At 43.6% G+C, this 14,184-nt stretch overlaps 2 protein-coding genes across 2 annotated transcripts in view; one reads left to right on the top strand and one right to left on the bottom strand.

Moving 5' to 3' along the window:
* ISCU (iron-sulfur cluster assembly enzyme) overlaps positions 1 to 2,398 on the bottom strand; it is a 6,496-nt gene extending 4,098 nt beyond the window's left edge. Inside the window, exons 1-3 of the mRNA XM_012657599.1 lie at positions 2,242 to 2,398; positions 764 to 877; positions 1 to 93 (exon numbers count right to left, since the gene is read on the bottom strand). Coding sequence (XP_012513053.1) covers positions 1 to 93; positions 764 to 877; positions 2,242 to 2,355 — 321 coding nt within the window. The 5' untranslated portion in view covers positions 2,356 to 2,398. The remainder of the gene's footprint in view (positions 94 to 763; positions 878 to 2,241) is intronic.
* A 1,330-nt stretch (positions 2,399 to 3,728) lies between these two features.
* SART3 (squamous cell carcinoma antigen recognized by T cells 3) overlaps positions 3,729 to 14,184 on the top strand; it is a 33,839-nt gene continuing 23,383 nt past the window's right edge. Inside the window, exons 1-3 of the mRNA XM_012657592.1 lie at positions 3,729 to 4,078; positions 11,096 to 11,222; positions 12,452 to 12,606. Of these exons, the coding sequence (XP_012513046.1) occupies positions 3,761 to 4,078; positions 11,096 to 11,222; positions 12,452 to 12,606 (600 nt within the window). The 5' untranslated portion in view covers positions 3,729 to 3,760. The remainder of the gene's footprint in view (positions 4,079 to 11,095; positions 11,223 to 12,451; positions 12,607 to 14,184) is intronic.

Below are 14,184 nucleotides of genomic sequence, written 5' to 3'. Positions count from 1 at the left end.
TTCAGTGGCTAACGAGCTGGAGGCAATTGCGGAGCCGCAGCCGAATGTTTTAAACCTGGCGTCCACAATCTTCCCCTTTTCGTCCACTTGAATCTAGAAAAGAAACAAGAGTTAAGCAGTGATTCCTGGGGCCACCCTCTGGAACCTGGCGCTCATGGAAGTTTACTGGGACCTTCCCCAAGGGCTCTGCACTTGCTTTCCACACTGTAAGTTATGGCATTAGTTACGGACTTTGCTACGTTTCAAAGAGCTTGGTGATGAAAAGTGAAACGTGGAACAACTCTACAGGCCTAGATGGTAAAGATGAGATGGAAAATATGCCCCTCCACCCCAGTTTTGTTTTGTAACCTTAGCCTGCATGTTAACTATGAAGTCTTATCCGAGGAAGTCTGCCTTTTTAAACACTGGGAAAGTCTGCAATAAAGGTCTCTCGCTAGTACTTCATTCTTGGGCACCAAATTGCACTTCATAGTTCCCTCCTGCTTGTTTCTGTTTTTACTTGGCTGAAGTTGGGATTTAAGCCGATACAGTGAGTAGAAAAATGAGATTAGTTTCCTATTTCAGAAAAGGTCAGCCTAGTATACCAGTAAGAGAACCAAGATTGAGGACTTGCTAATCATTTATAGTATCAACTCATCCCATCTCACAGGAATAAAGATAGAGACCAAATGAAATGCTGTATGTGCAAATGCTTTGTAAACTATAAAGCACCGTGTAAGCAAAGGGATTGTTATTACCATTAAAGTTGAAAACCAGCTGGTACCTGTAATTTCATTACATCACCACATGCTGGAGCCCCCACCAATCCAGTTCCAACGTTTTTAGATGTCTTGTCAAGGGACCCCACATTTCTAGGATTTTCATAATGATCAACCACCTGAAACGGAAAGGTTACGAGAAATAATGATCACTTTGTTGGTACCGGTCTTCCTGACTTAATGGTTAGCTTGTCGAAGTCAGCAAGTTGAACCTAGCAGGCAGTCACTAAGTACCAGATTTCATCTGGGTATAAAGGCCTCTACTCATGTCAATGAGAACCATTTGTGGCCCAAACACTTTGTATCTCCTTCTCCAACTACCTTCACAGATTTGTGATAACAGCGGAAAAAAAAATCTAAAAAGACTATGGCCCAGGAGTGGGAAGGCTTTCTGGGAAGCTTCAAGGTGAGCAGTGCCATGACGGTGTCACAGGTCCTTGACATCGCCCTGGTGCAGCAGCGCACCCTGGTGACGGGAAGGCTGCCAGCCCAAGTTCCTTCAGCGCACGCCGTCAACAAAACGCACGCCCGGGTGGGGGAGGAGTGAAGTCCTTGGCAAAAGTGCAGAAGCCAGAACAGAATAAACATCAACCGAAACTGGTACACAGACGTCTTTAATGACCTTGTGGTCTGTTTACCAGTAAGTACTCCGATTTTCCAGTCCTCCCCACACGGACATCCGAGTATGGATTGACTCCAAGTCCGAGACCCACCAGATCACATCTAATCCGGACTTGCTGCGCCACGTTGATTTACGGCATTCTTTAGTAGTTTCCCGAGTGAGAGTCTCAAGACTAGGGGATTTTACCCTCTGGAAGGCAAGGGGCTGCAAACTACGCATCTCTCTCCCCTCTCCCCCGCCAAAAAACCAAAACAAAACCATTGCGCTTGTTTGTTATGTGCCTGCTCCCCTCGGAGGCTATGCGCTCCCAAAACAATAACAGCACCACAAATGGTGTGCACACGGAGGGTCTCTGTGCCAGGGGCCACGTCGAGGACGCCACACATTAGATGCTGCAGAAGACGCCTGAGGGCCCCTCCGCCACACGCGTGTCACACCTGGGGAAACAGGTTCTGCGAGGGGCAGTGCCACGCTCAGGGTCGCTTAGCCAGGGCAGTGCCGTGGCCGAAGCCGGAGCCCGGGCCGCAGCGTGGGTGTGTCCCTGGACTCGGAATGGCAAGTCATCGCAGGCCCTTCCCTCCTGGGCTGTTGGCAAGCTTAAAGACGAGACGCACAAAGTCGCGGCGAGCGGCGGGGCCCACTGGAAGTCGCCGCCCGATCGGCGGTAGCTGTTATTTATATATAAGCTGCGGTTACTTCACTGAGCAGCAAGGGAAAGTGAGTCGAGACAGAAGACGTGGGAGGGGGCGGCCCCTCCGTCCAGGGCCGCGCCGAACCCCGCGGCCGTCTCTCCCAGTTTGGGCCTCCGCCAGGGCGCCTGAGTCTTCTAGGCGGCCTACGCATCCCCTCGTCCAACCCTACCTTCTTGTGGTAGAGCCGGGCCGGAGCTGACAGCTCCCGGGCCGGCAGGCGCGGACTCCGGAGCAATAGGGCCGAAGCCGCCCGCCTCAGACGGCCGGCTCCAGCCGCAGCCATCTTGCCGGCTTGCGGCGGCGGAGTCCCAGAGCGCAGAGGTGGGGCGCTCCTCTGACGTCACTGCGACTTCGCGCTTGCGCTCTCCTGCTCCGTGCACGTGCCCGCGCCTTGGCCCCGCCTCTTGGGGGCGGGCGGGGCGGAGAGCGGGAGGGTGTGAAGTCGCCGGAGGGCTCATCTGGAGTGCTGGATCGTGGGTGGGAGAGGACCTCAGGCTCCTGGAGTGCGGGGCCAGGCTGGCGTTCACAAAGCCCACGGCTGGAATGTGGCGCTGAGAACCACCAGTCCTAACCCTGTTTTGCAGCTTAAGGAAGTTGAGGTTCAGAGCGGTTTAGTTAACTTGTCCAAGGTTGCTCAGAGCGTTAGGTTCAGTTGGGATTTGAACTTGGATAATGCTGGGTTACAATCCTGGTTCTGCTCCTTCCTGGTTGTGTGACCCTAGGCAAATGAAATCGTCACGCCAAGCCTGGATCTCCCTTCCCTTTTGTACTAATTCAAGGACTGTTATTTCATCCATGCAGCAAGTATGTGCTGAGTACCTACTGTGTATCAAGGTGCTATAGTAGACTCCGGGGATCCAGCGGACAGCAAAACAGACATAATTCCTGCCCCCTTAAGCTTGCTAATGAGGGAGAAAGGCAATAAGTAGAGAAACACACCAAGACTTTCCTACCTCAAAAATGTGAAGCTTAAGAAGGAAACACCATGCCTTGATTGAAAAATAATGTATATATCTATTTATCTATAAAGCAAACTCACAATTTATATTACAATGCCTAGCAATTAAGAGTTTCTAAAGAAATGCTTATTAATGTAATTTTTTACTATTGGTTTGCAAGATATCTTATAAAACCAGAAAATTCGCACGTGTATTTAAGGCGTACTAGCTACCAGGCTAATGGGGAATGGGAATCAGGGAAATGGATTTTTCACATGAATGGTGGAGTCTATCCTTCCCCGAGAACGTGGAGTTTTTCGCTGCGTTTGGGGCGCAGTTGCTGGGGAGACAGAACTACGCGCCAGGTCACACTAGGCGTTAAGTAAGACATTTGTTCTGACTCACTTTACCTTCTCAAGATGGCGCCAAACCCTTGACTACAGACATCACGCTCACTCCATGACTTCCTCTATGGCCTCCATTTCCTGTCCAAAGACCCAACTTCTGTCCGAAGTTGTGACGGAACACATGCCATGTAAATGAGTATTTTCTCTGATGGGAGCTTCTACAAGGATATAAAGGTAATATGAATTGTGTGTATTTCAAGATTTTCCCGTCATCCGAGGCTCGCAATTTCCCTTTCGGTGGCAAGAAAGCGGGGTTTTGATCAGGCGCGCGCCGCGGGCAGCTTCTACTTCAGCCGGGTCTTCGGCGGCCGCGGGAAGACCCGAGAATCCCTGGAAGCGCAAGATGGCGACGGCGGCCGCAACCTCGGTTTCAGAACCGGAGGCTGAGTCCAAGGCTGGGCCCAAGGCTGAGGGAGAGGAGGATGAAGTTAAGGCGGCTAAGACGAGGAGGAAGGTGCTATCGCGAGCTGTTACTGCTGAGACGTACAAGACCATAGGGCCAGAGTGGAATCCGCAGGAGGAAGGCGTGAGCGAGAGCGATGGGGATGATGAGGAGTACGCCATGGCTTCCTCCGCGGAGAGCTCCCCCGGGGAGTACGAGTGGGAGTACGACGAAGAGGAGGAGAAGAACCAGCTAGAGATCGAGAGGCTGGAGGAGCAGGTGGGTCAGGGGCGGGGGGCAGCGGGCTCCTTCCGCCTCCCTGGTCCTCACTGGCTGTAAAGCCGCCGGGGCCGCAAACCCGCTGTTAATCACTGTAGCTCCTTTCGTTTGAGCGCTTTGAGCATGCGAGGTGCTTTGCAAACGTCCTATTGAGTCCTTGCCACGACTCTGTGAAGGAAGTAGTGTTATCCTGGATTTATGGGAGGAAACTGAGGCTCGTGGAGAAAAGTCTCTTGTTCAAGGTAACAGTTCTGCAAATGGCGAGTCAGGCCTTGTCCTTTGAACCGACTCCACAATCCCACCCTTAACCACACAGTTACACTATGTCCACAGTAGAAATAAAATCTTATTCGTAACAGAGTGTTAGTTTCTTGTAGGAATGACGACAATGATGAAATTTGGTGTAGTGGGAAAAATATTTACCGTGACGGTGATAATAGAAATGGAAAGGTAGAGGTTTTGGCATCCGGAGGTTAAAGCCCCGGTTCTAGCTGTTCCGTCCCTGTGTGTGCTTGGGCGAACTTCTTTACTTCTCTGAGCCTCGGCTTCCTCATTTGTAGAGTGGGAGGAACAATTTCTGCATCATGTGATTGTCATAACGGTAATTATACCTAGTGCCTGGCACTGAGAAGTAACGTGAGCTGGGTAATCTGTAACTTGATGAGGTGGTGGTATGTCCCCTTTATTTCAGAGTCCCAGCAGGAAATAGGTGGCCCATTCAAATTAGGACAATTTGAGAAAAGGTCTGTGAAAGGACAACCATGTTTATAAAGGTGTGGGCGGGGAAATCAGGAGTGAAGGTTTAGTATCCTACAGTTAGTAACAGCAGAAGCTTGTGTCCATCTTTAGGCCTAAAGGGGTGAAGGGTCACTGGTTACCTGAGTAGTTGTGTGGAGAGAGCACCAGAGCTGTGGCAGGGTGTGTGTTCAAGGGCTTCCATCCCCAGTGTCCTGTCGGAGGTTGGGAGGGGAAAAATACACTGACCTTCGTCTCTTGGAAGCTTCCTCCCAACTTTTGCTGGTGCCTCCTGCTGGAGTAACCCACCTGGTAGCCCAAGAGCCAGGAAACTCACAAATGTGGTCTACGCTGGGGGACACAGGACAGGGCAGAGGGAGTGGAGTGGATTTGGAGGGGCAAACAGGAAAGATTAAGCACATTCTCACTTTAGAGATGAAGAAACAGAGGCTCAGAACAAATGATGAAATGATTTACTGAAAGTCATTCTTGGTAGGATTTGAACTCTTAAAGGTTGCCCGTGGACCCAGTGTCACACTGGATATGAAACCACTCAGTGATGTGAAATTGCTTACTTGCGTTACTCACTTAACCTTGCTGGATGTCAGTTTCCTTATACTGCTCCCTCTGGCCCTGATATTTTTGTTAAGTTGCATAATAGTGATATCATCCGTTGGTATAGTGTGTCCTACTTGTCATAACATCTGACTGTCAAAGGAACCAGTTGGGAGAGGCAAGTGGTTACCGTTTCTACTTTTTGTAAATAAGTGTGCTGAAGCTAATTGACCAAATACAGTGTGACACGGGGTACCAGGCTGACTACGTCCCTGCCCTTGTTGATATCATTTCTTCGGACTGCTCGCCCTTGGCCTTTTGATGAGCTTATTATCTGCGAGGTGGGGGAAGGGAAGGCTTGGTACCAGAGAGGTAAAGTCCTTGAGGGTATACTTACTAGGGAGGAGGATGGGTCGGAGCAGAGGTCTCCTGGCTCCTAGTGCTCTGCCGTTGCCTGTCCCACCACAGTTCACAGAGGGCAGGATGGAGATCAGAAGGTGACCACACCGGATGGGACCTGGCACGTGATGGTGAATTGAAGGGCCTTTGGTCTTATCCTCTTTGTCCTGGGATCTAGAAATGCACTTTTCCAGTTTTTCCAAACCTTCCTCCCACCTCATCCTAATCCCACAGCCTCTTGTTCTTGCTATAACTTGCTCTTACGGTGGAGCAAAATGATGAGTAACTTCCAAATAGGCCTGTGGGGAACTCGGCCTTGCCATATTTGTGAGTGCTGTCCTCATCCCCGAGTGTATTTTCTGAAAGCTGGCAATTCGCTGTGGTATCTGTCTACATAAGAAAAGCAAAGATTTTCTGTAATTCGTGCGCTGACAGTGGCACCTCATGGTGTTTCAGGCAGATTTGTCAGTGCAGCATGGTGCGGTACAAAGGCTGTGGCTTTGTACACACGTGAGAATCCAAGCCTCCTGCTCAGTAATGGAAGGACCTCGTACAAGTTATTTCAGCTCTCGGAGCCTAGAGTGTCCCATTGGTAAAATGAAGACTGTAATAGTGCCTGCTTCTCAGGGCTCTTGGGGGACTTAAGTGACGCATTGTGCATAAAGTTCTTGGCACGGTTTGGCACACAGTAGGTGCTAAGTAAAGGCGTGCTCTTTTCTCCCTTCTCTGCCTTTCCCCTGATTGCACCAGCTGTTTCCTTTCTATCAGCCTTTCCCGGGACATTGGGAAGCCATGGCGGACTTTTATTATCATGATTAATAGAGAAAGATAATGGGTTCTTGTTTAAAATCTAATTACTTGAACACCCTATAATCCTTTATATTTGTGTTCTGCAAATGGTTGCTCCTCCCATCCTCCATTTAAAGGTTCACAGCTAGTTAATTGTTAAATTTTTATCCTGAAGTTCAAGTAATCAAATTCATTAGCTATCTTTCTGTATTTTAATGAAATAACTAGTGCCTGGATTAGTAGAGTACGTTGTCAGATGGCGGGGTATAATTTGAATGAAGTATAGGTAATCTTTTATTTCTGGAGAGGGAAATATTTATTGCTAAAATGTTGCGACATGCTGGAAGGGTAGGTACTAAGGAAGTCTTGGTGTACAGACAAGGTAAGCCTATATCCCAACTTGTATGAAAACTTAAAAAAAATTAACCTTTTTATTTTAAGATAATTGTAGATTTCCATGCACTTGAAAGAAATAATGCAGAGACATCCTTTTTACATACCTTTTACCCAGTTTCCTTCAATGGTAACATTTTGCAAAGTTACAGTATGATATCACAACTTGGATATTGATAGTGATACAGTCAAGATATGGATCAGTTCTGTCAGCATAAGGATCCTTCCTGTTACTCTGAAAATTTTCCCCTGTGTGTTTTTTTCAACATTTTACACTTTTAGATTCACATTTTATGTTTCAATCTGTGATCCACTTTGACTTGATTTTTATATAAGGTGTGAGATTTAGGTTGAGGTTTATTTTTGTTTTTGACTATGGATATCCAATTGCTGCAGCATCATTTGTGGAGGAAGAGGCCCCCTTTTCCTCCATTGCATTGCTTTTGCATCTTACTTCATTTTATTTTATTTTATTTTTTTGAGACAGAGTCTTGCTCTGTCACCCTGGGCAGAATGCAGTGGCGTCGTCATAGCTCACTGCAGCCTCCTGGGCTCAACCTCAAAACTCCTTCCCTCAGCCTGCTGAGTAGCTGGGACCACAGGCATGCACCAACCACACCCAGCTCATTTTTTCTATTTTCAGTAGAGATGGGGGTCTCGCTCTTGCTCAGGCTGGTCTTGAACTCCTGAGCTCAAGCAATCGCCCCGCCTCAGCCTTCCAGAGTGCTAGGATTACAGGTGTGAGCCACCGTGGACAGCCATTTTTGCGTCTTTGTCAAAAATTATTTGTGCATATTTGTGTGGGTCAGTGACTGGGTTCTAGTCTCTTTCCTTGATATATGTGTCTTTCTGCCAAGTTCACACCGTCTTGATCATTGTAGCTACATAGTAGGCCTTAGCATCAGGTAGAGTGATTCCTCCCCATCTTATTCTTTTTCAAGATCATTTTTGGCTATTCTAGGATCTGTGCCATCCCATATATCTTTTAGAGCAAGCTTGTCTATGTCTATAAAAAACCTTGTTGGGATTTCGGTAGGAGTTTCATTAAACTTATAAGTCAACTTGGGGAGAATTTACTTCTTTACTATGTTGAGTCTTTTAATCCGTGAACACAGAATGTCTCTCCATTTTTTAGGCCTTTGATTTCTTTTCTCAGCATTTCGTAATTTTCAGCATACAGATTCTCTACATGTTTTAAGTTTATACCTAAGTATTTCGTTTTTTTTTTGGAGTGATTGTAAGTGGTATTGTGTTTTTAAAGTTGTTTTCCATGTGTTCATTGTTTTTTGTAGGTTTGTATTGTATTCTTTGACCTTGCTCAATTCAGTATTCTTGGAGTTTTTTTTAATTGATTTCTTGGGATTGTCTTCTTAGTCATGTGATTGACAAATCAGGCCAGTTTTCTCTCTTTTCAATCTATACCTTTTATTTCCTTCACTTGTCTTGCTGAACAGGCTAGAACTTCCAGGACTTCGTTGAAAAGAGTGGTGAGAGTGGGCCTCCTTGCTTTATTCCTGATTTTGGGAGAAAAGCATTCAGTCTTTGCCATTAAGAATGATGTTAGCTGTAGGTTGTTTATGGATGCTCTTCATCAGGTTGGGGTATTTCCTTTCTTTTTTCTTTTTTTTTTTTTTTTGAGACAGAGTCTCACTCTGTTGCCTGGGCTAGAGTGCCGTGGTGTCAGCCTAGCTCACAGCAACCTCAAACTCCTGGGCTCAAGTGATCCTACTGCCTCAGCCTCCTGGGTAGCTGGGACTACAGGCATGCGCACCATGCCCGGCTAATTTTTTCTATATATTTTTAGTTGTCCGATTAATTTCTTTCTATTTTTAGTAGAGACGGGGTCTCGCTCTTGCTCAGGCTGGTCTTGAACTCCTGAGCTTAAGCAATCCTCCCGCCTCGGCCTCCCAGAGTGCTAGGATTATAGGCATGAGCCACCATGCCCGGCGGTATTTCCCTTGTATTCCTAACTTGCAGAGCGTTTTTACCATGAATAGTTGTTGGATTTTGTCAAACGCATTTTCTGCATCGATACCATGATTTTTCTTCTTCAGCCTTTTGTTATGGTAGATTACAGTTACTAATTTTCAAATATTGAATTAACCTTGCATGCCCGGAATAAATCCCACTTGGTTATGGTGTATAATTCTTTTTATGCATTTAATTTGGTTCTTTAAGCTTCCTTCTGCACTGTTTTAGCTGCATCCTACTTATTTTAATTTACTGTATTTTCATTTTCATTCAGTTTCATGTTTTTAAAAATTTTCCTGGATACTTCTTTGACCCATAGATTATTTTGAAGTGTATTGCCTAATTTCCAAGTGTTTAGAGATTTTCCTATTATCAGAGTTTTCTAATTTGATTCCATTGTGGTCAGAAAACATACTTTGTATGATTTTATTTCTTTTAAATTTGTTGAGGTTTGTTGTATGGCCCAGGATACGGTTTCAGTAAATGTTTCATGGGCACTTGAGAAGAATATGTATTCTATATTGTTGGTTGGAGTGTTTTATGTATATAAATTAGATCGTGTTGCTTGTTGGTGTTCTTCTGTGTCCTTGCTGATTTTCTGTCTAGTAGTTCTATCAGTTACTGAAAAGGAGGGTGTTTAAGTCTCCACATGTAATTGTGGAGGTGTCTTTCTTTTTTCAGCTCTGTTAGTTTTTGTTGCATGTGTTTGAGGTGCTGTTTCATTCATACACATTTAGAATTGTTATGTCTTCTAGGTAGATGGATCCATTTATCATTATGTGTCATGACATAATATAATCCTTTTTGCCTCTGGCAATTTTCTCTGCTCTGAAGTCTACTTTACATATTAGTATCTCCACTTTGTCTTCTTTTAAATTAATGTCTGCATGGTGTATCTTTTTCTGTCCTTTTACTTTCAGCCAACCTATGTATGTCTTCGAATTTGAAGCTAGCTTCCTATAATCAGCATATAGTTGGGTTGTGTTCTTATCCACTCTATACCATTTTCTGACTTTTAATTAGTGCGTATAGACCCTTTACATTTAAGGTAATTACTGATAGGTTAGCTCTAAAACCTGCCATTTTATTATTTGCCGTTTGTTTCCTGTTTCTCCTGTTTCTCTTTTCTTGCCTTCTTGTGTGTTATTTGAACATTTCTTAGAATTCTGTCTTGATTTATTTATAGTGATTTTTAGTGTATTGCTTTGAATATTTTTCTTAGTGCTTGCTTTGGGTATTAAAATATACAGATATGACTGAAGTGGTATCAGTGTTTTACCGTTTGAGTGAAGTGTGAAATCTTCCATTTCAGTCCCATTTTCATCCCCACTTTTAAGTATCAGTTGTTTGTTTAATCATCTCATGTGATTTAGAAAACTCACGGGGAGAGAAGGATTGTCTGCTGTACTTACCCGTGTTGCTGCTCTCCCTGCTATTCTTGCTTTCTGATGCTCCAGCTTCCTTCTTTATCTTTTCCTTTCTGTCTGCAGAACTTCCTTTAGCTTTTTGTCACGGGTAGGTCTGCTAGTGAACATTCTTTTTAGTTTTCCTTTGTCTCAGATGTATGATAGCTTTTTAAAAAAAAATATTTTAATTTGTTTTAAATTTTAGTTTGAAAACTTTCAAATGTAAAAATAAACCTTTATGTACCTGTCACTTAGGTTCAACAGATGCCAAATTGCTGCCATTCTTGTTTCTCCAATAAGGATTTTCATTTTTTTATTTAATAAAATAAAGGAGCTTTTACAACACACCTTACATGCTAAAAGATGTTTTGAAGTTACCTTTTTAAGTCCTCACAAGACCCTGTGAGCTAGAGACTAGTAGTATCCCCATTTTACAGATGAGGAAATGGAAGCCTAGGAAAGTTAATAACTTGCTGTGGTCACACATTTTTTGTTTCACTAGAATGTCTCCTTTATTTCAGCAAGAAATAGTGTCTTCTAAGAGGAATTGTAACAGATTTGACATAGCTTTATGTGTATTATAAAAGCCTCTTTCATTGTTTTGTCTTCCTCTTCTTGAGGCTAAATGTTACATTTGCCATTTCAGTGGTTCTCCCAGATAGCACATTTATTTTCTTTGCGGCTGATGTGTGTGCTGTCACGAGTAGTGACAAATGACGTTATTTAGATGATGACATTTTAAATTTCAACTTGTTTCTTTCCCTTTTAGCTGTCTATCAACATCTATGACTACAACTGCCACGTGGACCTGATCCGGCTGCTGCGGCTGGAGGGGGAGCTTACCAAGGTGAGGATGGCCCGCCAGAAGATGAGCGAGATCTTTCCCTTGACCGAAGGTAAGGTCCAGCAGTCAGGCTGCTTTTCGAAACACAGAATTGAGGAGTGTGTGTTTTTCCTTTTTTAAAAAATTTTAAAATTAATTAATTTTAAAAGTTTTATTCCTAGCCGCTAAGTGTATGTACATTTTTTTCAATGCTGAAAGTGGGATGTGCTCCTTATAGAAAATTTGGAGTATGTAACGTGGTGGAAAGAACAAAGCCCATCATTCAAAGTCAGCTATTTTTAGTTTATTATTTTGTAGCTTTTTGCAAAATGTAGTTGTGATTATACAACACTGATTCACATTTTTAATCTTGATTTCTTTATCCTAAGCTTATGACAAAAATTTTCTATGTAGTTAAACTTTACTCCCGTTCTCTATTTCCCATTCCAGTGTTTACATATTTAACCCATTCTCTCAGAACCAGAAAGTTGTAAATATATTATCATTAAGCTTTTATACATGTAAATGGTTCATATGTTAATTATTCGACAAAACTATTGTTTAGTGGAAACTTCTTTATTGCATTTAGGTCATTTCTACTTATTTTGCTTATTAGAAACATAATAGCACTGAGCATCTTTCTAGTTAAATCTTCATGAATGCTCGCTCATAAGAGATCTTTTGGGCAGGAATTGGACACCCTTGTCCTAGATCCAGCTCTGCCCCCGTCTCCCTCCTACAAACCATAACTGCTGGTCGTAGGTGCTGAAATCAGATTGCTCAGTTTCATTCCTGGCTAGACCTCTTACTAGCTGTGTGATCCTAAGCAAATTACATAAACCTTCTGAGACTCAGTTTTCCTAGCGGTAAAATGAAGATAACAGTTTTTTCTGTCTTGCAGTGCATGACAGAAGAGGATGAGCTGTTCTGCTTACAACATTTAACACATGTGTAGCATGTTGTAAATCCTTAGATAGATGTCATTATTATTAATGATACTCTCACCTACCTTATAGGCTGTGATAAAGACTGAATGAGAAAATACATGTGTGTATGTATTTTGCAAAATGTAAAATGCCCAACAGGTGTAGGATATTATGATTTTAGTGGCTTGATCTTATTTGGAAGCATAAAACCTGTGTGCCTGGTTCAAGTATTAAGAATTGAATTTCTGGGAACTGTGCCAGGTTGTGTGAAGTGGTTAAAATGTTTGGATGTTGGTGTCTCTCAGTGAAGTCCCTGCTTTCAGCCTGCCCTTTGGTGTGAGGGAGGTGGTAACGGGGAAGTGCTGTTGTCTTGCAGAGCTCTGGCTGGAGTGGCTGCACGACGAGATCAGCATGGCCCAGGACGGCCTGGACAGGGAGCACGTGTACGACCTTTTTGAGAAAGCTGTGAAGGATTACATTTGTAAGTTCCTCTGGTGGTGTCGTCTAGATCTGTCTCTGCTGTTGTGGATTGTGTTGTGAGATGTTGCCACCCAGAAGAGAGAATGTTAGTCTTGCAGTTAGAAAGATTTAAGTTCAGGAATTTTTGTCCTTGTCTTTGGTCTTTAATTGAAGATACTTAGTTTTAAAATAAGAGTAGAAGAAATACTTACAGTAAGGGAATGATCACACCCAGCATTTATCTGGCAGGGAGAACTTACTTGGTATTTCCAGGTAATTAAAGGTTATCTTTTACACATTGAATAGGTTTTTAGAGGTTTTGAACAACATACTTTTTTTTTTTTTGAGATAGAGTCTCGCTATGTCGCCCTGGATATGGTGCAGCGGTGTCATTGTAGCTCACTGCAACCTCAAACTCCTGGGCTCAAGCAGTCTTCCTGCCTCAGCCTCCCGAGTAGCTGGGACTACAGGTGCGCACCCCCACGCCTGGCTGATTTTTCTATTTTTAGCAGAGATGGGTCTTGCTCTTGCTCAGGCTGAGCTTGAGCTCAGTGATCCTCCTGCCTCGGCCTCCCAGAGTGCTAGGATTACAGGTGTGAGACAGAATGCTTTTTTTTTTTTTCTTATTCCACATAACCCCACAGGATAACAATGCTTTTTAAAAAAATTTAAAACATTAAAAGAAAGACTTTTCATGTTGAAATAATCATAGATTTACAGGAAGTTGCAGAAATAGTACAGAGGAGTCCTGTGTACTTCCATCACCCTGTTTCCCCCAATGTCTTATAGTACAAAATCAAAACCAGAAAGTCAGCTTCGGTAAAATGTGCGTGTGTGGTTCTGTGACGGTTTATCACGTGTGGATTTGCGTAACCACTGGTGCAGTCCAGATCCAGAACTGCTCCGTCTTCACTGAGGTCTCCCTCACCTGCTGGCGTTGACATTTTAAGACACTTTACCCTCCCCTGTTTATAGCATAATTGTTTTAAATATTTTTTTTTTACGTGTATCGAGGATCACATCAGACAGTGCTGTGGACAAAATGTTATTTAAAAGCATTTGAAATTTTTCACCTTTTAAATTATACATCTTCTTCCTTGTTCCTGATTGTCCTGACTGTGGGCATTTCCCTTTGCAAGAAGCACTGATACTTAAAAGATAGACTGACTTGAGGTAGAGAGTTTTTTTGTATGACTTTACCAGCCAAGAAGAATTTACAATTTTTCACTGTAATCTGAATAATGAAAACAATAAGTGTTTTACAAATATAAAATTATACTAACTTTTTTTAAAGCGATGGGGGTCTTGCTATGTTGCCCAGGCTGGTTTCGAACTCTTGACCTCAAGCAATCCTCCAGCCTCAGCCTCCCGAGTAGTTGGGATTATAGGCACAAGTCACTGTACCTGGTCTTCCAAATGGGTTTTTAAAAGCTGTACCTGTGCCTCCGCTCTGTAGCCCATGAGTCTTCTTTTGGAATCACTGATAGCATAGCATTAGCAGTGGATGATGTTCCTGTGTTTTCTGATGATCCTGTTATCCCTTTCCTGCTGTCTCAGAGTCGTTCTTAATAGCACCAGTTATCTTTCTTTGAGGAGCTATGGCCCTGGGCAACAGAGTGAGATCCTATCTCAAAAAAAAAAAAAAAAAAA

The sequence above is a fragment of the Propithecus coquereli genome, unplaced genomic scaffold, assembly GCF_000956105.1.
Source record: "Propithecus coquereli isolate 6110/MARCELLA unplaced genomic scaffold, Pcoq_1.0 Scaffold552, whole genome shotgun sequence".
In the NCBI taxonomy this organism is placed as follows: Eukaryota; Metazoa; Chordata; class Mammalia; order Primates; family Indriidae; genus Propithecus; species Propithecus coquereli.
Note: the sequence above shows the minus strand (reverse complement) of the source record. Positions and strands in the feature narration are given on the sequence as shown.